Source organism: Diabrotica undecimpunctata, chromosome 2 (assembly GCF_040954645.1).
Source record: "Diabrotica undecimpunctata isolate CICGRU chromosome 2, icDiaUnde3, whole genome shotgun sequence".
NCBI classification, from domain to species: Eukaryota; Metazoa; Arthropoda; class Insecta; order Coleoptera; family Chrysomelidae; genus Diabrotica; species Diabrotica undecimpunctata.
Window position 1 is genome coordinate 111,147,681 of NC_092804.1, and position 22,887 is coordinate 111,170,567.

General features: G+C 34.4%; 1 protein-coding gene across 3 annotated transcripts in view; it reads right to left on the reverse strand.

Annotated features, from left to right (window-relative positions):
• Positions 1-22,887, reverse strand: part of LOC140434778 (E3 ubiquitin-protein ligase LRSAM1-like) — a 79,070-nt gene that overhangs the window by 42,199 nt on the left and 13,984 nt on the right. For all 3 annotated transcript variants that reach the window (XM_072523284.1, XM_072523282.1, XM_072523283.1), the window contains exons 2-4: positions 20,067-20,309; positions 9,129-9,426; positions 3,709-3,800 (exon numbers count right to left, since the gene is read on the reverse strand). In XM_072523284.1, coding sequence (XP_072379385.1) covers positions 3,709-3,800; positions 9,129-9,426; positions 20,067-20,309 — 633 coding nt within the window. The remainder of the gene's footprint in view (positions 1-3,708; positions 3,801-9,128; positions 9,427-20,066; positions 20,310-22,887) is intronic.

Here is a 22,887-nt window from a genome sequence, read left to right on the forward strand (position 1 = left end):
TGATAAAAAACTCTCGGAAATTTTGATGAACCTCAATAAACGAGAGATCAAAACGGTCACCGAAATGGCGACTGGACATTGTCGTTTAATAAAACACCTATGTGTTTTATTAAACTAGGTAAGGTGAATGAACCATGGTGCAGAAAATGCGAAATGGAAGAATAGACTGAATATACATCCTACGCCTTGCAATGTGCTAAGCGATATGAGACAGAAATTGACTGGTCAACTGAGGATTGAACCAGAAGATATCATAAAACTATCTAAAAAACTGTTACACTTCGTTGAGGCCACAGGACTTATTAGAGTTTAATGAAAAAAACAACGTATGGTAAAAAGGTATTGCGACTAATTGTCAGACATTAATGAGTCTTACCTGAACCAAGAAGAAGAAGAACGATCGTGTAAATAAATATACTTGGGCGGACTGTGGTGTGGACACATACAGCGCATGGCCAGATGACAAATTACAAATCATGTTCTGGAATGGAAACCAAGAGGAAAAAACGAGAAAGGCTCAGAATGAGCTAATGTGAAGGAATTGGCAAAGAAAACAGAGAAAGGAATCTGAAAGAGGACTTATGTAATGACTGATCGAAGTGGAGATTGGAGATCGGAAGACGTCTGGTGCGTTGTAAATCGTTATATAATAATAATAACTAGCATTTTGTCATATTATATTAAATAAGAACGGTTAAAGGGGGACAGGAGAAACACACGTGAAGTTGTATTAGCATTTTTAACATCACTGTTTACTTTTCCAAGGATTCTAATATGACACAAACTTAACTAAAATCAGACAATGGTTTTATGTTGGAGAATATTGTTCTTTATTTACAGGTCTTCCCTAACCATAAATCTTTAAGACAAGTAGTAGTATATTAAACGGTATCAATTGGTTTTGAGTTTCTACCATCATCTTGCCATAACGGTTCTCATATTACTTCGACATCTTCAATATTTCATTTAACTCTGGTCAGTATTATGCTACTGTGTTTCAAATGCTACTCTACTGTTTTTAAATTATTAAGATTTAAATATGCCACAACGAAATAGATATTCTAATCTGTGAGTCCCCAGTCGCTAATTCTGTGAGGTGAGCACGATCGAGTAAAGGCTAAGGACAGCTCAACTCGAGTTAATAGGCGATCTCCAGGATTTATTAGCTTTTTCCCGACATGCAAGACTCTGTCGAGAGTGGATATTCATTGCCTAGCTTTTCGTGGAACAGAATGCCCAGGAAAAAAGAAACAAAGCAAGCAAGGAAGATAAACAACGTAGTCTCACTAATCGAGAACTTGTTGAACTAGATCTCGTTATACATCATACTTCCGAAATGAAAAGGAATTACTGAAAAGTGGTCAGATATACCACGATAAAGCTCATCAAGGATCGAAAATGGTTCAGCGGGAGAAATTGAGCGGGGCAGCGGAGAAAAGGTTTAATCATCTGTTAAATGAAGGCTTCGACCCAAAAGAAGCTTAACACCTGGTGCTAAAGCCTATTCGAAAATGACAAACATAGATATGTTCAGTTTCTGATATTTGATGGTTGAATCAGCAGTTGAACTTCGTAAGTCATAGATTTTCATCCAACCTGATCGGAAGTCGATATTTAAACTCTTCGTGTAACTTTGCGTCAATTGATTTACGATTTCAGTAATTCTGAGTCATTTTTGACAAACTTTCGATAATCAATTTTGAACCGGACGTGATATAAAAACCGGAAGTATATATTTGTTCTCGTCCTTCTAAGACGCGTCGTATAATATCTCGCTTGTACTATTTCGGAGACCTTAAAACGGTATTTCCGATTGCAATTTCTGAATCGGAAGTCCGAGGTCAAATTTGTCACCTTTAATACCATCTTTGGGTTAGGTTGGATAAACTCTCATTCGACACCTCTATCTGTTCTATAGACAGAACAGACAGACGTGTGGACAGGTTGTGTTTACGGACAGACAGACGCACGGAAAATGGGTGAAACATTCTCATAGCTATATGTATATCTACATTTTAATTGCTTCCAATATATTTATTGTAGGGGGGAAGATGTATCACTAAACTAATTTTTATGGAAGTTTCAAATTTAGAATGCCATTGTAGAATATTGTAAATGAATTGTATAATTCTTATAAATGCAACTCAAACGTATTCTCCTCTACATGTATTTTGTTATCTGAATCGAGTTTTGTGGGACTGAAGATTCCGAGATACGTATGGCACTTCTCCTAACGGACTTAAAATAATTCGCTATTCAACTGCGACATGAATCTCTAGTTAACCATCTAATTAATTTTTGCCACATTTACATCCATAGTAAACTTCTGTTTTTAACTGAGCTCGCAAAATATTTATCGAACTGAAATTTAAATGACAATGACAATTTGATTAATATTGCTACAATATATTATTAAAATTATATTTGTAATTAGTATTACAACAAAAATTTTCATATAGCCAAATATATTTAATATGTCTGGTTTATCATGTTGTATATATTAAATAATAAATTACGGTTAAAATGAACGAACAATAGACCATCACCAAAATGAAATAAATGAAAGCATCTAACATAACAAACCCTATAGGGTAGGACACTTTTCTGGGTACCTTTCTGTATGCATGGGAGGGTGGATAGTTGAAAACCATTCTAATGTAAAATTTTTCGTTGAATACGAATATGCATTCCCATCTCAAAAAGTGGTACCAATTTTTATAAACAATATTTTATAAATAAATTTTTCAATTTGAATATTTTAATTTACATCTAGTCCCATGGTCAAGAACGGCTAAAAATACATTAAAAATGCTATATATGTTAAAAATAAAAAGTGAATAGTTTAAAAGTTATTTAAATTTTAAAGTCTAGAAATCGAAGATTTAGTCTAACTTTTACTCCTCATAACTTTTTACATGGTGCATTTTTCTCTAAAAGCTGCACATACATAGAAAGTTTGAACCTATTTTGACAATTTGCTATTAAAAAAAATTAAAGAAAACTTCTTTTTCATTGAGTTAACAAGCAATAAACAAATAGATTTTCGCCCTCACAGAATCACAAGCACACAGCGGGCGAGCACGTGTTGACATTATATGCGTGCTAAATAATATCTATTTTAAAATTCCAATAACTTCTCGATTTGGCGAATGTAGACAACAAGTGCTACCCAGGTATGTGCTTTTGATTCTGCAAGGGCAAAAAGCTATTTGTTTATTGCTTGTTAACTCAATGAAAAAGAAAGTTTCTTACATTTTTTTAATAGTAAATTATCAAAATAGGTTCAAACTTTTTATTTATCTGCAGCTTTTAAAGAAATATGCGCCATGTAAAAAGTTATGAGGATTCAAAGTTATGCCAAATCTTTGATTTCTCGACATATACCTATAACATATATAGCATTTTTAATGTATCTTTAGCCGTACTTTACGATGGGACTAGTTGTAAATTAAAATAATCAAATTTAAAAATTTATTTATAAAAAAATTGTTTATAAAAATTGGTACCAATAAGAGGGAATAGTTTTCAACTATCCACCCTTCCATGCATACAGTGTATATCCATATCCACCTGTACCCTGCTGCCGGAATACTAAGCACATTTTTCACTATAATAAACAGATGTCATTTAAAGTTATAATAAGATTCCTCTTGTTAGTTATATATTTTGAAGTTATCTGCAATGCTTAAGAATACAAAAAATAATTACTTGGACCGAATCGCTAGAATCTTCAATGGGGGAATGTTTGTCCTCCTCTGCATCAACTTCATCTTCTTCAGGTGAAAACGAAACACCAACATCTAATAAATAATTGATATTTTAAGCTATGTAAATAAAATATATTAATATTAATATAATAAATATCAGATATATGAAATATACAGGGTGTCCCAGAAAATAAAGCGTTCCTTAAAGGTATCGGCATAGTGCACCATTTAAAACAAAAAAGTCCATTATAGATTTCTTATGAATGAAACGAAAATGAATCCAGCTGCCTGATCCTAGTTCTTATATAGACAGGAGTTAGCTTATCGTTATTTAGAGACAAGATATTTAGAGTATATTTTTAATCAGGTTCCAGAATTCTGAAATGTGCATCATGAATGAATGGAAGATATATGATAAGCCAATTGGCTGCAGTACAAACAATCTGTAACAGACAGCTTCCAAGAACAAAAAAAAAACATTTAAACATAATTATATGATATCTATTTTCAATTTTAATTTGAATAAATCGTCAGGTGACAAGTAAAACTCACTAAGTACCATATTGAAAGAACAGAGATATTGGAGTTTTAAAGCATATTCTAATGTAAAAAATCCATTTTTGAATCAATGTTAGAAGAGAAGGTAATTATTTTGAGAAACCATTTAAGCTACCTTATCTTATAGAGTTTCTATTAAAATATTGGGTATTTTTAAAGTTTTTGAGAAATGTAATTAATGAATTTTACCTGCCGTAATATTGTCTAAAAACTCATGCTATCACAGAAGGTAAATGCAATGAAGAAAGGAAGGAATGTAAACTCAATGTTATAACAGACGGTACTTATTCTGAGAAACAGTTTAAGCTACCTTATGTTACAGAGTTTATATTAAAAAATTGTGTATTTTTCAAGTTTTCGAGAATAATGCAGATAGTGAATTTTACCTGCCAAGATATTGTCTAAAAATTAATGCTATAACAGAAGGTACACTCAATAATGGAAGGAGGGAATGTAAACTCAATGTTATAACAGAATGTAATTATTTTAAGAAACAGTTAAAGCTACCTTATCTTATAAAGTTTTTATTAAAAAAATTTGTGTTTTTGAAGTTTTTGAGAAAAATGTAATTAGTGAATTTTACCTGCCGAAATATTTTCTAAAAAAAAATTGTGAATTTTTGACGTTCTTGAGAAAAATGTAATTAGTGAATTTTACCTGCCGAAACATTGTCTAAAAACTCATGTTATAATAGAAGGTACACTCAATAAAGGAAGGAAGGAACGTAAATGAGTTTTAAACAAATTTTCACTTATTAAAGTAATTATTACAACTTAAGAACGGCAAAAAACAATAAATACTGATTAAGTCAACTAACTGAACTAACATAATCCTCAAAATAGCATGCAGTAATGACTTTTACCTGCCGGGATCTTATTAAAATTTGCAAATAATCAAATTTTTCAAATTGAAAGTCTGTGTTGAAACGATGTTTGTAGCTAGTGACTTTTTCCAGGCAAAGATCTTAAACCATTAATGCATTTGGTGATAAAATGTCAATTTCGATCATTTTTGTACTTAGTGAGTTTTATTTGTCAAGTGACGAAATATTCTTGTTACTACTAAAGGACTAACAAAGGACAATTACTTGATGACATATCTACACAAGATGTTCATGGATTTAGTTTTCTAGTAACCAGATATTAATAGCATTCAGGATTTCTTTTTTATTATTGCAGTAGTTGAACCACCGCATCCGAAGAGAGAAATATCTCGTGTATCAAAGATGTCAGCATTTTGGCAACACACACAATTATTGCCACAGGATCCACCTATTGCCTCCTATCGTCCCAATGTCCAAAACAAAAGAATATAAAAGATGTTCAATGTGTAAATTGCCTGGAAACTCATCATGTCAGCTGCAAACTATGTATAGCTCCAGAAAAGAAAATTTCTAACACTTCGTGAGAAAAACAATTAAAAGTATATATATATATATATATATATATATATATATATATATATATATATATACAATATATATATATATATATATATATATATATATATATATATATATACAGGGTGTTTCAAAAAGGTATGTCGTAAATTAAATCACGCATTCCGGGGACAAAAATAGTACAAAAGTGTACACAAAAAACGTTACAGCCCTTTGAAGTTACAAAATAAAAATTGTTTTTTAAACTACTTGACATTTTGTAATAAAAATCGACACGTTACTTTCTTGTTCTGAAAGCATGTTTCATACAAAAGAAACAACAAAATCTAAGCGCACAGAAAAATTTTTAGTTTCATCATTAGTTTAACACATTATTTTTAAATCTTTTTTGCTTCATCACTTTTTCGAAAAACTAGTTTTTTCCTAGTTGGCCATAAAATTACAATTAGTTTCTACGGATACAATAATTACAAACAGTTCCATCAATAATAGTCAATAATTTGAAGCTATCATTTATTGTGTGAATAAAATTAATATTAAAAATTTTGATATTACAATGGCCTACACATTTCAGGAAATAGCAGATATGCATTTAACTTTGGCTAAGTTGGATCAGATTAAATTATGATTTCAATAAACTATCGGGAATATCGTAGGTGAAGGTCAATGAAATAGTGCAGCAGCCGCAAGGCGTTATGCAGTAAAATACCCCAATCGAAATATACCCGATAGACTGACCATTGATCATCGTTTACGGGAAACGGGTACATTCCAATCGCAAGTTGCTGGCAATAGTGGTCGTCCAATAATGGATGCAACTGATGAAGACATTTTAGAAATCATTGAAGAAGTCCCTGGAACAAGTACACGGGTAATAGCTGCTCAACTAAATGTTCCTCACTTAAGGGTTTGGAGGCGTTTAAAGGATCAGCTGCTTAAACCCTATCACTTAACAACGGTTCAAGAGTTATTGGTTGAAGATTATCCTAAAAGGATTGGATTTTGCGCTGGTTGTTAATGGAAAACACTCGAAATGTTAATTTTATTAGAAGTATTTTGTTTACCGACGAGGCTAACTTCAGTAGAAATGGAATAACAAACCATCATTTGAGCACATTTGGGCCGACGAAAATCCTCACGCCAAAAAAACGACTCATCACCAAAGGACTTTCAAAGTTAATGTTTGGGCAGGAATTGTGGATAACAATCTAATAGGCCCAGTATTTCTTCTCAACAATTTAAATGGTGATAATTATTTGCAGTTCTTGGCAAACGATTTACAAGAGTAGGAAGAAGTGAATATTGCAATAAAGCAAAATATGTGGTTTCTACAAGATGGCGCTCCACCGCATTACAGAAATGAAGTCCGGGAATACCTTTGCAGGCAGTATCCTGGTCGGTGGATCAGAAGGGGTCGTGACGCACCTATTTCTTGGCCACTCAGAAGTCCAGGTCTTAACCCCATGGACTTTTGAGGGTTTAAGAAAGAAAAAGTGTATTCTGTAACAATAGAGGACGAACAACAATTGAGGGTTAGAATAATTGAAGCTGCAAATTAATTTCGTCAGAAAAATATGATTCTTCAGTGCATTCGGTTTTCCTTATTAAAACGATACCGAATGTGTATTGAAGAAAATGGGGATCATTTTGAACATTTATTGTAATATCACATTTATAGAGGTAAGAAAATGGGGGCCATTTTGAACATTTATTGTAATATCACATTTATAGAGGTAATAGACATTTTTTGTACTTGTTAATTCATTTAAGCCATTTATTTAGTTGCACGTAATTTTTTAAAGGATAATGAAAAGGGCCGTAACTAATAAAAATTGTTTTTTGAAAAAAGTGATAAGCAAAAAAATTTTAAAAATAATGTGTTAAACTAATGATGCCACGAAATTCATTTGATTTGAACGTACTCAAAAGTTTGGGGGGATTTAGGTCTGCACACCCCGCTTAAAATTTTTCTGTGCGCTTAGATTTTGTTGTTTCTTTTGTATGAAAAATGCTTTCAGAACAAGAAAGTAACGTGTCCATTTTTATTACAAAATGTCAAGTAGTTTAGGAGGTAATGCAAAAAAACAATTTTTACTTTGAAAAAAGGGTCAAAGGGCTGGAACTTACATTTTTTTGGGTACACTTTCGTACTAAGGTAAGTTAGATTCAATCAATTTATTTTTTCCCCGGAATGCGTGATTTAATTTATGACATACCTTTTTGAAACACCCTGTATTTATATATATATACATATATATATATATATATATATATATATATATATATATATATATATATATATATATAAATCGCTACCTTGGAAGTAGATCGTCATATCTCTAAACGCAACAGTGTTACCTACGTTATTTTTTTTTTTGTGTGATAACGTCATAAAGTTAGTTTATGCACATGGCCGTCAGATGCTAAAAATATCATTATTGTTAATCGATATTTTGCACAATATTGTCATATTTTGAGATATGCCATCCTTTCTCAAACACACAATAAGATAATACAATAGTTTCTGTGAATGAATAATGCATCATTTTGAGTTCTGTCCGTCTTTTAAAGAAGTTAAGGATGTGATTAAAATGCGTTGTTAGTGTTTTAGAAAATTATTAGAACTTTTTGAATTTTTGAACCTAACTATCGACAAATCATTACTACTTATGGTGTTCTTTAAAAAAATCCAGGTGGAATTATTTCAGATTATAAGAATGTCTTAAGAATTTAGGGGCAGACTCATGCTAAAGTTGAGTTCTGTCAAAAATAATGAAGAGAGTGTATTATGGAAAGTTAAAGAATTAATTTTCAAATGAGAACAAGTATTTTTTAACTATAATTTACTGCCGAATAACAGTATTTTTTTAGTTTTTACACTATATCGCCTTTATCCTTATTTTTATGTGATAAATATACATTTGTAAAAAAAACCCATAAAACAATTTTAAAAAAAGAATGAATTATATCCAAACACCAAACACACTTTTTTTAAAATACGTAAGTCACAACTCAAAAAATGCGTGGCCTAAAAATAGGATTAAGAAAGTCAGGGGTTGACTATAGCTTTTTACAGGCTAGTACAAACCACAGATAAAATATTAGCCCGGTTCGCAGTTATGGGTAAAGTTTTAAAATTTATCGATTATATATATATATATATATATATATATATATATATATATATATATAATATATATAGATATATATATATATATAATATATATATATATATATATATATAATATATATAGATATATATATATATAATATATATATAATATATATATATATATATATATATATATATATATATATATATATATATAATATATATATATATATATATATATATATATATATATATATATATATATATATATATATATATATATATGATTTGAGTTAACTGAATATCTAGATAGTACTCATAAATAAAAATTAGTATTTGTAAACATACTTACCTTTAGATATAAACTGCATGATAGATGTCAATCCTTGGGCAGTGATAGATGCAGGTGGATACACATATTCTTCTGCATCAATATCTAGTATTTGAATTTTTCTCCATTTATAAATACTCTTTGGTAAATGTTTTAACTTATTGCTAGTTATATTGAATTTTCGTATTGACCCTAGATTTCCTAAGTCCTCGGGTAAAACTTTCAATTGGTTTTTGGAAAGATCAAGCACTCTCAGTTTTTTTAAAGTACAAACTCCTCCACACAGTTTTTTTAAATGGTTGTTGGATACATACAGTTCCTAAAAAATCAATATTGAAAAATCAAAGAAATTAATTATTGTGATATGTATTTCTCTTTCACTCAAATAATAAAATTTTTAGTATTAGGACATGCTTTAAAATAACAAAGTCTTATTATTACCTGTCAATTTTTCAAAAAGAGATAATGCGAGTATACAGGGTCTTAAATATAAAAGTCTGATTATTGAAAATGTAAACAAAGTAATATTTCAATAATAATAATCATATTACGAAAATAATTATGGAAAGAAACAATTAATAAAAGTTAGGCGTTGCGCGCTAACTCTCTTTCTCTTTATCTTTGATAATTCGCGTGTTTTACAGCTGGCAACCCTAATTTGCAATCATTTTTTCTCAGAAACCTTATATCATCATATTAAAAAAATAGCGCTAGTTTGATATGAAAAACATGGATATATGTCATGTCCAAGTAGCGTATTTTCTTTAAAAAATAAATAAACGAAATTTTTGTTCAAAAATTAATTATCATTAATTTGATTAAAACTATTTGAGGCCACTTCTTCACTGGCAACCTGTTATCAATGTATTCTCTTATTATTAAAAGTATGTAAAAATGTTTGATTAATAATTACCACAAAGAATACTATTCAGGTTATGGAAATCACAGAAAAGGCATTGTTCTTGGAAACTGGTGACTTCAAAAATATGTCGTGTGTGAATGCTAAGATAGTCAATGACATTGTTCTGTCTGCAGTAAATAACCTATCTTCAGGTAATGTTTTCTCTTTATGTATTGAAGTACAAGACTTCAGTTGTCACCGTATCGAGCTCATTAAGATGGATAGCTATGAATATCTTAGGGTTAAGGTACATCCAAGATGAACGCTGGTTTTCGGAGTCAGACAGTAGGTGCAAATAATTCTTCATATTTAAGCCGGCCTGGCCAAGATGAACCTGCACTCTCATAACATGTGCGCTGGTAGTTTGACTCAAACGTTTACCACAATGAACGTTCCATTCTCGTTTCAGGCACCAAACGTCGATAAGGTGTTTTTACTTCCCGTAAATAAAGCTTAACTTATTAATTGGGTGTGTTTTTTTTCTGATTGAATTTAGCTTTGTTAAAATATTGTCACTAAGCAGCAAAAGAGCTGCACCCTCATCTCTTGTAGGTTTCATGCTACCTTGATCAGTCAACGCTCTACGCTGTCGGTGCGGAAAAGCAGCGTTTATAATGGCCATAACCTACCCGCCACTCAGAGCCAGACAGTCGTCCTAAGAATCTAAATCTAACTACCAGTCTTCATGTTGGACCTACCTTTAGACTCTATGCACTGGGAAAACAGAGAATTGAAAACAGTCTCCTGATCGTAGATATCTCTGACATTGTCTTTTGGACTCTATTAAGCCATGTTGTTTTTGGTGATCTGTACCAAAAATCCATTTCCAGAACAAGGAGTTTTTGTTCCGTTCTCTTAGTGAGTTGCCACGTTTCGAATTCTTAAAGTACATTTAAAAATCCTGTTATATAGCTGTATCTTATTCTGTTTAGAGATAATTTTTGATCAGAGTGGTAAGTTTAGTGCGCCTACTATTTTTTCCCTTTTATGTTCGTTCTTCGATTTCCGTTTAAGTTCGGTCTTTTCATTTTTGCCCCCAAATAGATTAATTCGGAAAAAATTAAAATTTAGTCCCCATCGTTCGTATTCCTGTATTAATCGCTTTGTCATGAATTGCAGATCTTCCTGGTCTGAGCGATGACTACTTGATCCTCCGCGAAATGAAGCGTGTATGAGGTTGTTGCGTCGTTTAATGATATACCCATTCCAAAACATAAACTCCATTTCTTTAGTGTCTCACTCAGGTAGATTTTGAAGACTAAGGCTCACTTGCCTTAGTCCCTTATTTATCCTAAAATTCTCGGAGAACCAGTTGTTAATCTTTATTTTTGATTGAAGATCGTTACAGAATCATTGTATTGATTTCACAAGTGTAATATTAATATATGAGCTTTCCAGTTGTTGTGAATTTATTAATTGTTAAGTTTTTAATTTATAATGTCTTGTTCTTATCTTAATTCATTAAAAAGCACAATAACTGATATTTATTTATTTTCACTAAACATACATAATTTATTAAAAAGCGAACGTAACATTTTATCGCGAGCGCGTCGTCCGAATTAACTGCCCTCCATATAAAAATGTTGTATTTATATACGAAATCCTGATATACTAGAACAGCATCGAAAGATCGAGAAGCTTGGCCGGCTCATTCACCATAATTTTGGTTCTAGACTTCCACCGAAATTTCTACAATAAAACAGAATAATTAGTCATAAAAGTTAGGCCAGTATATTTATCGTAACATTGCCCCCCTCTTAAAAGATGGTTCCTCCTGGAACCTTGTCGGGACTGGAACCGGAACTGTATGCTGGTATCGGCAACTGGACCCTCTTTTACAACTTCCAGTTGTATAAAAATGACAAGGGACGGTTTTCTCTCCGCACCAGTAACTATGCGGATTGCAACAGACTAACACCTGGACTTCGGTGTCTTTAAAGATCTCCTCCACCATATTTCGGATAACCCTCCAATCTAATTGGCGGCACTCCAACTTTGGCATGGCTAACTTTTGCACGTCGGACTCTAGTACGTGCCCTCTCAATTGAAGTAAGGCTTCCCATACATCTCGGTAGGTAGGTTGGTCACGGGCAGTGTCTTTTGTTACCAGGTAGAAAAGGTAACGTGATGCATCTTGGAGTTTCAAGGTTTTACCGGGAGCTGGCACTTGGCATTGAAGTTCTGCAACTCGACCAAACTTCCTTCGAAAGACGGATGCCAACCCTGGTGCGTCTTTGATACTGGCCGGGATGGTAAGGGCCAGCGAGTAGTCATCGGGGAGCGCGAGTAGATCTTGCTTTTCTTCAGTGGTAACACCATGTCTCGCTTTACCGGTACCTCCATAGGCACCCATGAATTCCTCAAACGTGAGGTCAGACACATCTTGGACTTGGTTTACTTCCACTTCTTCATCTACGTCGTGGTCACCTTCGAAAGATGCCAACCGGTTATGGTGTACTATCATCGGCTTTCCCCTCGGAATCTTGCTTATTCGGTAGATGACATCGTTGATCTTCTCCATGATGAGGTATGGACCTTCCCAAAACTGCTGCAATTTGGGAGAACAACCTTTTCGCTTCTTGGGATTATACAGCCATACTTTGTCGTTCTTCTTAAAGCAACCCTTTTCGGCTTGTGTATCGTACCGTTTCTTCATTCGGTCGCTAGCAATCTGAAGGTGGGAACGGACCAACTCATGTACATCGTCCATTCTTCTTCGTAATTCGATCACATAATCTTCACCTGCTACATCTTCTCCAGGTCGACACCCAAATTCTAGATCACAAGGTAGTCGCATTTCGCGTCCGAATAGGACTCTGGCTGGTGTCTGGCCCGTTGATTCGTTAACAGCAGATCTGTAGGCCATTGTGAAGAACGGAAGGTATTGGTCCCAGTCTCGCTGATGATCGGACACCATCTTTGTCAAATACTTGCCAACTGTCCTATTCATTCGTTCTACCATACCATCCGATTGCGGATGATACGCGGTAGTTCTTGTTTTCTTCATGCCTAGTCTATCACATATTCCTTGGAATAGATCACTTTCGAAGTTCCTGCCTTGGTCACTATGGATCTCCAAAGGCACTCCAAATCGGCTGATATATTCTTGGATCAACTTATCTGCAACGGTGGCGGCCTTCTGGTCTGGAAGTGCGTAAATCTCGACCCACTTACTGAAGTAATCCATTACTACCAGCATGTACTTGCCTCCATTTTCACTTTCTGGAAATGGCCCAGCGATGTCCAAAGCTATTCTTTCAAACGGGCTTCCAACATTATATTGTCTCATAGGAGCTCTCCTTTTTCGGTAAGGCCCGTTACTCGTGGCACAAATAGTACATTTCTTACACCAGTCTTTTACATCGTCGGAACTGTTCATCCAATAAAACCGTTCCCGAATTCGCTGAAGGGTTTTCCTTACACCAAAATGCCCTCCCGATGGACTGTCGTGTAACTGACGAAGTACTTCGGCTATTCTGCTCTTTGGGATCACCAACTGTCTTCTCTTCTCTGAACCGTCATCATTTTCCAGGACTCGTTTAAGCAAGCCATCTTCGATGATAAATGAGTCCCACTGGGCCCAATACGTCTTAACTACTGAGCATAGGTTTGATATTTCCTGCCAAGGTGGTCGACGGTTTTCCTCTTTCCATTTTCGGATTTTCTGTATAACTGGATCTCTCTCTTGTTCTTCCCTTATCTTAGTAGGCGTCCAGTCGTCGTTGACAATCGTCGTTCTTAGCACTGCTGCTTCCTTGGATTCCGTTTTGTTGCAGTGGGAACACTCTGCGGGGCATGGCCTTCTGGAAAGAGAATCAGCATTTCTGTGGCTAACTCCGGCTCGGTGCTCAATCTTAAAATCGTATTCTTGGAGTCGTTCGATCCACCTGGCTATCTGACCCTCTGGATTCTTAAACTGCATCAACCACTTAAGGGCGGCATGGTCGGTTCGGATTAAAAACTTCCTTCCATAGAGGTATTGATAGAAGTGCTCTACTGATTTAACTACTGCTAGAAGTTCTCTTCTCGTGACGCAATAATTCCGCTCAGGTTTTGAAAGAACTTTACTAAAATATCCGAGGACTCGTTCCTGTCCTCCTTGAATCTGAGACAGCACTCCTCCAATTCCCACATTACTTGCATCCGTATCTAAGATGAACTCTCCTTCTGGCAGTGGACACCCCAAAATTGGTGCTGTTATTAAATGCTTTTTCAACGTTTCAAAGGCATTTTGGCAGTCTATATCCCAGCGGTATTCTCTTGCTTCCTCTGTAAGTCGCGTTAATGGCTTAGCGATATCTGCAAACTTCTTAATAAACCTCCGGTAGTAAGTACATAGTCCAAGAAAACTTCTCACTTGATGTTTGTCAGTTGGTTTTGGCCATTCCTTAATGGAATCGATTTTTCCCTTATCCACGGCCACTCCTTCTTTACTGACTATATGACCCAGATAATTGACTTTACCTTGAAATAGCTGGCACTTCTTGGGGTTTAGCATCAATTGGGCAGCTTTAAGTCGATTAAAAACGTTTTCTAAATTCCTCAAATGATCTTCGAATGTCTCCCCCAAGACGATTATGTCATCTAAATAAACCAGGCATGTTTTCCAAGATAACCCTCTCAACACATTTTCCATAAGCCTCTCAAATGTCGCAGGAGCATTACAAAGTCCAAATGGCATAACGTTGAATTGCCACAATCCAGATCCTGTGGTGAAGGCTGTCTTTTCTTTATCGACTGGGTCCATTTCTACCTGCCAGTATCCAGACTTCAAATCTAAAGTAGAAAACAATTTACTTCCAGCCAATGTGTCCAATGTGTCATCGATCCGAGGCAGAGGATAACTATCTTTCTTGGTAACGTTGTTCAGCAAACGGTAATCCACACAGAACCTCGTCGTTCCGTCTTTCTTCTTAACCAGGACCACCGGAGAGACCCATGGACTCGTAGAAGGTTCTATCACCCCGTCTTTCTTCATTTCCTGAACAATCGTTTCAGCTTCCTCTCTCTTCGCCTGTGGTAATCGTCGAGCTGTTTGACGAATTGGCTTAGCATTACCAGTATCAATTTTATGCTTAACAACGGTAGTTCTTCCCGTCTTTCCTCCTTTCGGTACGAAAATATCACGATACTGCCGAAGAAATTCCCTTAATTTCCTTTTCTCCATCTGATTTAGAGACTGTCCTGCAACTGCAACCATTTGGTCGAATTTGTCGTTGGAATTATCAGATGTTGTCGCCTGACGAATTATGGATGTCACAGGTACACAAGTTCCTACTTTTGTCTCTTTCTTTATGGTCACTGGGTAGTCGTTGACATTGATAAGTCTCACAGGAATTTCTTTAGCCGAAGTCACCAATTCCTTTCCAATGATGATTCCACGGCCAACCTCATCGTCGTGGTTCCAAGGCTCCATCATAACAGGTCTCCCTTCGTCTACAATTCCCTGTAGTCGCGCTACTATGATCGTTTCGCTTCTCGCAGGCACGACTGTATCTTCTATAATGGCTGCTTGCACAGTGTTGTCATTATGTGGATGGAGAAATACCTCCTCGTTGCCAACTTTGATTACCTTATTCTTAAAATCCAATTGGAATCCATGCATATTCATTACGTCCATTCCTAATATAACATCCTCTTCGATGTCAGCAACTATAACAGTATGGACAAACTTTTCTGCTCCAATTCCCAATTGTACCTGGATTTCTCCATGAATGTTGGCATTTTCACCTGTAGCGGTCCGAAGTCGCAACCTCGTTGGTAACAGTTTCTTTCGGCTGTTTATAACTGTTGGACGTATAATGGTTCTGGTCGCTCCGGTATCCACCAACAACGTATGTCTTTTACCATTTATTTCTCCATCTACATATACACTATCTTCACGACATTTCAAAGAAGCTATTAGTATAAGAGGGTCTTTGGAAAAGTTCCGGGTCGAAGCTGCTCCCCTAAAGCCAACTCGTTCTGATTTTCCTGATGGTGAGTTTCTTGATTTTATGGTCTTCGTTTTCTTGCATGTAATAATTTTCATCATATTAACGAGCTGGTCAAGTTTATCTTCATCTCCTTCCTCTTTTACAGTCCTAACTTTACTGTATCCTCCAGAGGCCTGCGTAGCTGACTCGTATTCGAGGGCGGCGGATAAGACATCAACCAGCGTCTTGTGACGAGCTAATCGTAGTGTTCTCTGCATTTCATGATCACGAAGACCATCAATAAACGTTTGAACGGCCAATTTTTCCATCATGTCTTCGGGAGCTGTTGGATAAGCATATCGTACTAATCTGGCAATATCTACCTCATATTCTTGAAGAGCCTCATCTTTCTTCTGTCTACGATTTTTAAGCTGCGACTGATATACATGCTCCAAATGTTCGTGGCCATATCGCATATTTAACCTCTTCTTCAGTTGTTCGAAATCATCGGTCTCCTCTACTGCTATGGTCTGAAGCACATCTAAGGCATCTCCTCGAAGAGCGATAGTCAGGTTTACCGCCTTTTCTTTTTCAGACCATCCATTTGCTCTTGCGGCTGATTCGAACTGTTTCATGTAGTTGTTCCATGATGATTTTCCGTCAAAAGTTGGGACTTTAACATGAATAGAACCTCCACTTCCTTCAAATTTCGGCCGTGTCTCCAACTTAAATTTCGTCTCGTCTTCTTTTATCTCCACTGTAATCGGATTGTTACCTCTCTCTGCTGTCCCTGTTTCTTCCATCTTCCTTTCCATCTCTTTAATCTTTTCTTCGAAGGCCAACTTATCGGCAGCAACTTGGTTTTTTAGCGAAGACACTCTATCGTCAAGAGCAGATATTTCAGAAGTGACTTTAGAGATGTTAGCAGAAACTTTGCTTTCCAGAGAAGAAATCTCGTTAGAAACTTTGCTTTCTAAAGAAGCGATGTCGCCGGATACTTTGTTCTCCAATGATGCGATGTCGCCGGAAACTTTGGCTACATCAGAAGACACTTTCGAAATATCGTCGGAAACTTTGTTCTCTAATGATGCGATGTCGCCGGAAACTTTCGAAATCGACGAGAGGACAGCATCATGTTTGTCTTCAAATATATAAATCTCTGGATCTAGTCCTTCTTCTAGCAAAGCGTTCTTTAGTCGTTGGACTAACTCAGCCTTTTTTCCGGTAGAAGCTAATTCTCTGTCTTCAAGATGTCTTCTTAAATTAGTCACTGTCAGCTCATAAATCGTAGCCATTTTCACAATTTATTTTATATTCACTTGTATTATTATTATAAGTCTAATTTATGTTCGATCTCACTCTGACACCATTTGTTGTGAATTTATTAATTGTTAAGTTTTTAATTTATAATGTCTTGTTCTTATCTTAATTCATTAAAAAGCACAATAACTGATATTTATTTATTTTCACTAAACATACATAATTTATTAAAAAGCGAACGTAACATTTTATCGCGAGCGCGTCGTCCGAATTAACTGCCCTCCATATAAAAATGTTGTATTTATATACGAAATCCTGATATACTAGAACAGCATCGAAAGATCGAGAAGCTTGGCCGGCTCATTCACCATAATTTTGGTTCTAGACTTCCACCGAAATTTCTACAATAAAACAGAATAATTAGTCATAAAAGTTAGGCCAGTATATTTATCGTAACACAGTACTTGACATAGTCTAAGCTTTCGTCAAATCCACAAATAATAGATGAGTTGGTCTATAACCAGCCATTCTTTTTTCATTCAGTTGGGTTAAAGGGCAGACGTGGCCGATGTAAGATCGTCCCGCTCGAAATCCTGCTTGCTGCTCCAGCTCAAGTGGTTCATATTTGTTTTCGACTAGGTGTTCATGACTTTTCCATACAATCTACTGAGAGTGCTGGTAACTGAGATGCAGCGGTAGTTTTTGCAGTCTGCCTTATCTCCTTTTTATGGATCGGTGTAATCGATCCTTCATTCCAGCTTTCAGGTATATTATCTCCGTTTAGGTATATATTAAAAAGTTCTGTCAGCAGATTAACAAGCGTTGATGTTGCATTTTTCAAAAGTTCTGCGGTGATTCCTTCTGATCCATAGGCTCTTTTATTTTTGATGGTTTTTATAACTTTAACAGTTAGGTCGTTTCTGATGTTTATTTCCGGTCCATATAATTGATATCTTCTGTGTGTTTCTTGAAGATATTCAGATCTGAACCAAATACCATAATAAATGGACTAACTAAATATACACTTGCGAGCAAAAAAATCGGCTCACTCGATGAATTATAGTTTATACTTAGTAATTTTATGTTGTCTAACTTTGAAATAAAACAATTAATGCAAAAAAATATTGTCCATTATAGAGCTTCTAAAAAAGAATTCTTTTTTGCAAACTGGTAATGTGTTGTAAAATTTCCCTGCTTCTGTATGACACATGGAATGCAATAAACATTCTAACAAGCATGCTCTACGCAATGTAGACCTCTAAAAAGTGTATTAAGTGAATATTTTACAAATGGATACAGTCTGCAGTCTCAAGGGCTTACCGTCAATACCAGGAGACCGGTAGACCGGAGACCTAACGATAGAGAAGGACGGTCGATTTATTGTCATGAGTGCCTTGCGGAATCGGCATGCGACAGGAGTTAAGCTTCAACAATCCTTGAGGTATATAAGAGGTGTCACCGTTATTCAGTGGACAGTTAGAAGAAGACTTAAGACTGCCACTTTGACTCCCAGATGAGCTAACACAGGCCCCAAATTAGTCAGAAACAAGCTCGACTTCAGTTTGTCCGAGAACACTTCAAATGAGATCTTGCAGAGTTTTATTCTCTGATAAGAGTCGAATGTGCTTGTATAAAAATGACAGAAGACGACGCGTCTATCGGAGGCCCGGAGAACGATTTGTCCAATGCTACAGTGCCGAAACAGTAAGCTACGGAGGTGGTTCGTGTATGTTTTGAAGTGGTATATATTTAGAAGGAAAATCAGAGCTTGTGTTCGTGCCCGGTGGTGGTCGCGGAGAGGGTTTGATAGCAGATCGTTACATTACGGATATTCTCCAAGACCATGTTGTTCCTTACGCCGGCTACATATGCCTAACTTAAATGCACGGTTCGAGTCCGTAATCCAGCACCAGCGACAGTGGCAGATCTGAAAACTGCATTAAACGAAGAGTGGGAAGCGATTACCCAGGAATCAGTCAGAAACTTAATAAAGACTTACGAGATCGCATGGAAAGTGTAATACAACTCAGAGAAGGAAATACTCAGTATTAATTTTGATTTTTTATGTTAATTTACTTTTACATTCATTACATAATGACTTTCATTCATAACATGTTTTCTTATATACAATATTAAGTTTTATATGTTTTCTTATGTAGAAATCTTCTCTCTTTCTTATGTTCTTTACTTACTAACTTTATAAATATCGGTGTCATTGCAACAAAAATACTTTTGTTTACAATATTTTACTTTTAATTTTACATGTATGTGGATATTCACTGACCAAACAGCCTAGTAAAAAAATATAACTTATTTTACCTTTGAGTCGATTTTTTTGCTCGCAAGTGGAGTTTATTCAGTTATTCTTGAACTTTATATAAAAAACGTAAATTGTTTGGTTAATATACCTACATTATTGTAATATATCATACAAATAATAAATATTCAAATTCAACAACCAATAATTTTTTTGTCCTAGGTTATTTTATAGAACTCTATCGCTTATTGTATATCTTATCATTTTGTACAATCATATATCCAGCAAATTTCTATTTAAGTGTTAGCAGTTTCTCTGTAACTAATGTCTCTTATTTTTGTAACCTTGCTAATTCTAATCAATTAATCTTGGATCATAAATTTTATATATAATATTTGCATTTCATTTTTGTACATTTGTGATTATGATTATGATATTGAGAAAACATGAAGTATACAGTATCTAAAATAATCTAAATTTAAGATTTTGGGATATATTTTGTTTTTTCAAAAAGTAGCTTAACTTGTTAAAGGCTGTCAAAGATTTAAAAGCTTGACATATTTTCTTAGTTCTACATTTTCAGTTCTATTCAAGCATAAATTTTAAATCAAAAAACCTATACATACCTCTAAGTTTGTAAGTAAGCCAATATCATCAGGTAGATGGCTAAATAAATTATTATTCAAATTTAATATCTTCAACACATAGAGATCTTTTAAACTTCCTCCCCCATTTAGAGAAGACAAGCTATTATTTTCTAATCTTAGCGATTCTTTTAAAAACACCCTGCAGAGTGAATAAATACCACTGGGGACATTGTGTATGTCACACTCTGAAAGATCAAACACTGGTTCTGGATTTTCTCTAGCCTAGAACAAAAATAATAAATATATAATTAGTTTATTTATTCTGTTATATTGTAGAACTTTTTTATATAATGGATAAATTCAATTATGACTGGCCTTAATAAGTTTTTATTTTCTGATCTATTTTGAGCTTTACAGTTTTCGAAATGTCTCTATACTAGAATTATAGTGGGAGTGTTCCGGTACCTACAATACCAGTGGCCTGGTATCTGGTATACTCTTTCCAAGGGCAATTTACCAACATAAACACGTCTTCTAAATGCTATCAAAGAGACCGGCTTTCGAATCAAAGTTGTCAAATATATTTCCTAAAATTCCTCAGTTTATATATTATGAAAATGTTCTCTCTAGTATTCAATTGTTAGTTAAGTCACTCTTAGAAAGATAATATGAAAATATTCTTAAAAAATAATCTTAATTAACTAAGGTAGGTAGGTACTTAATATTTTAATGGAGTCTTCATTAATCTTATTTTTGTTTTGGTTCAGAGTAGTGGCTATACCGCTCTGAGGAGACCTAAAGAGATCGAAATACGTATAAGCGGCTGTCGCTGCCCTGTATCAAAACAAAAATCTAATACCGTCATTATGTTTTATTACTTTACTTCGGTTGGAGTACCAGAAACTGAATTCACTACGAATTTTGACCATGATGAACGGCATGTGGAATGAAATTTTAGATTCCCTTGCCGAGTAATTCATCAAGCTGTTTGCTTCGCAAGTTTTAGGAAGCGCAGTGGTAAAAATTTGAATTCGGTTTCGACAGGTAGAAATCGTTTGATTTCTCTTTTTTAATTAATTATATATAATACTATGGCGAGTGATCAAGATGCATGATCGTCGGAAACCTCGGAAATACCAATGATACTCTCAATAAATGACAATAATATTAATGACAACCTCGAATTAAAAAACAAATATTTACACATATAAATAAGAATCAAAGTTTGAAAAAAGAAAATACTGAAATGACTGATAATGTAATTGTTTCGAAAATTCATGAATTAACAAAAATCGGGTATAAGACGATATATACAATTGTTAAATTAGTAACTGTTACAGATCATTCCTTAAAAATAAAGAGACCAAAAAATTAGGTAAGGTTGACACTGCTGCAAAAGAAGTTATTCAACGAACATTTTATAGCTTTTACAAAGAAAATAGAGTGCCTACTTTAGAACTGATTCGTAAAAATTTTAGAGATTTTCCTGAATATAATTATGCATCTTTAGTCACACTGAACAAGGTTTTGTTGAGTTGTGGATCTAAATATAAGAAACTAGATAATGGAATGGTAATAATGGAATGTCGGCGTATCGTTAAACTCCGACGAGATTATTTGTGACCAATAAAAGAATATCGCAATTCAAACAGAAATATAATTTATTTAGACGAAACCTGGTTCGATACGCATGATGTTGTGAAGTACGGCCACGTACGGCTGGGTTGACAACACAATGTGCTTTAAATTCACCGAGTTAAAGAGAAAAACGAGTTATTATTCTTCATGTCGGAAGCAAAGACGGTTTTGTATCTAATGCATTGCTATTGTCGGCCAAAAATATAACAAAGTCTTCTGCCGATTATCACGAAGATATGAGAGTCGATTTATTTGAAAAGTGGTTTGTCATACAGCTCTTGTCTAATATTCCGCCGAATTCAGTAATTGTTATATACAATGCGTCTTATCATTCCCGGATATTAAATAAAATACCTAATAATAACACGAAAAAGGATGACATTTTAAAATTTATGGAGATTAAAAATATCACTGTTCCTAAAAAAGTTCCAGTAAAGAAGGAATTAACTATAATGATAAAAATTGGAATTTTAGAAACGAATACGCCATTGACACCATTTGCATCAGGTACGGTTATACCCTTTGCGATTACCCCAATACTACTGCATTTTTAAACCAATTGAAATGATTTAGGTACCGTAAAAAAACCGATTACGAAAATATAATCAGTCACCAACTATAAGCTCAGTGGTCCTTGAGAATATTAGAGAGGTAATTAGTGGCGTTTATTCGCTTAGTGCGTGACTGACGCGACACCTACCGTTTTCATCTGACAGTTTTGGACCTCTCAATTTGAGGTTAAACATATATTAAATACATACGAAATTGACAATTATTAATAATTAGTTTTTTAAATTATATTTTTCAGTTTATGTACAAAATTAATGTAGTATTAAAAACTGGGTTTCTAAAAATTCCTGCTACTTTATCTTTTCAACCCCAAACGGAAAAGTAAGGGAAAAATCTAGTACTGGCAAATCAAGTTTTTCATATGGAAGAGAATGTAATTAAAAACGATAATAGTAAAGGTTATGATATAAAAGCTAAAGTCATCAGGCTGCAGTTAGCTTGAAGCCTAATGAAATATCATTTAAGGTAAATTATTTAAATTTTTCCTATTTCAATTGCATAAAAATTAATAGCAAGAATCCATCTTTTTCTTTTATCTAATTTATATGTAATCTTTGGAAACCTATAAAAACTACCCTCACTATGTTTGCTATTATTAGCACAATTAAATACGCAACATGATTTGCACCCATTTTTGATAAAATTTATGCGT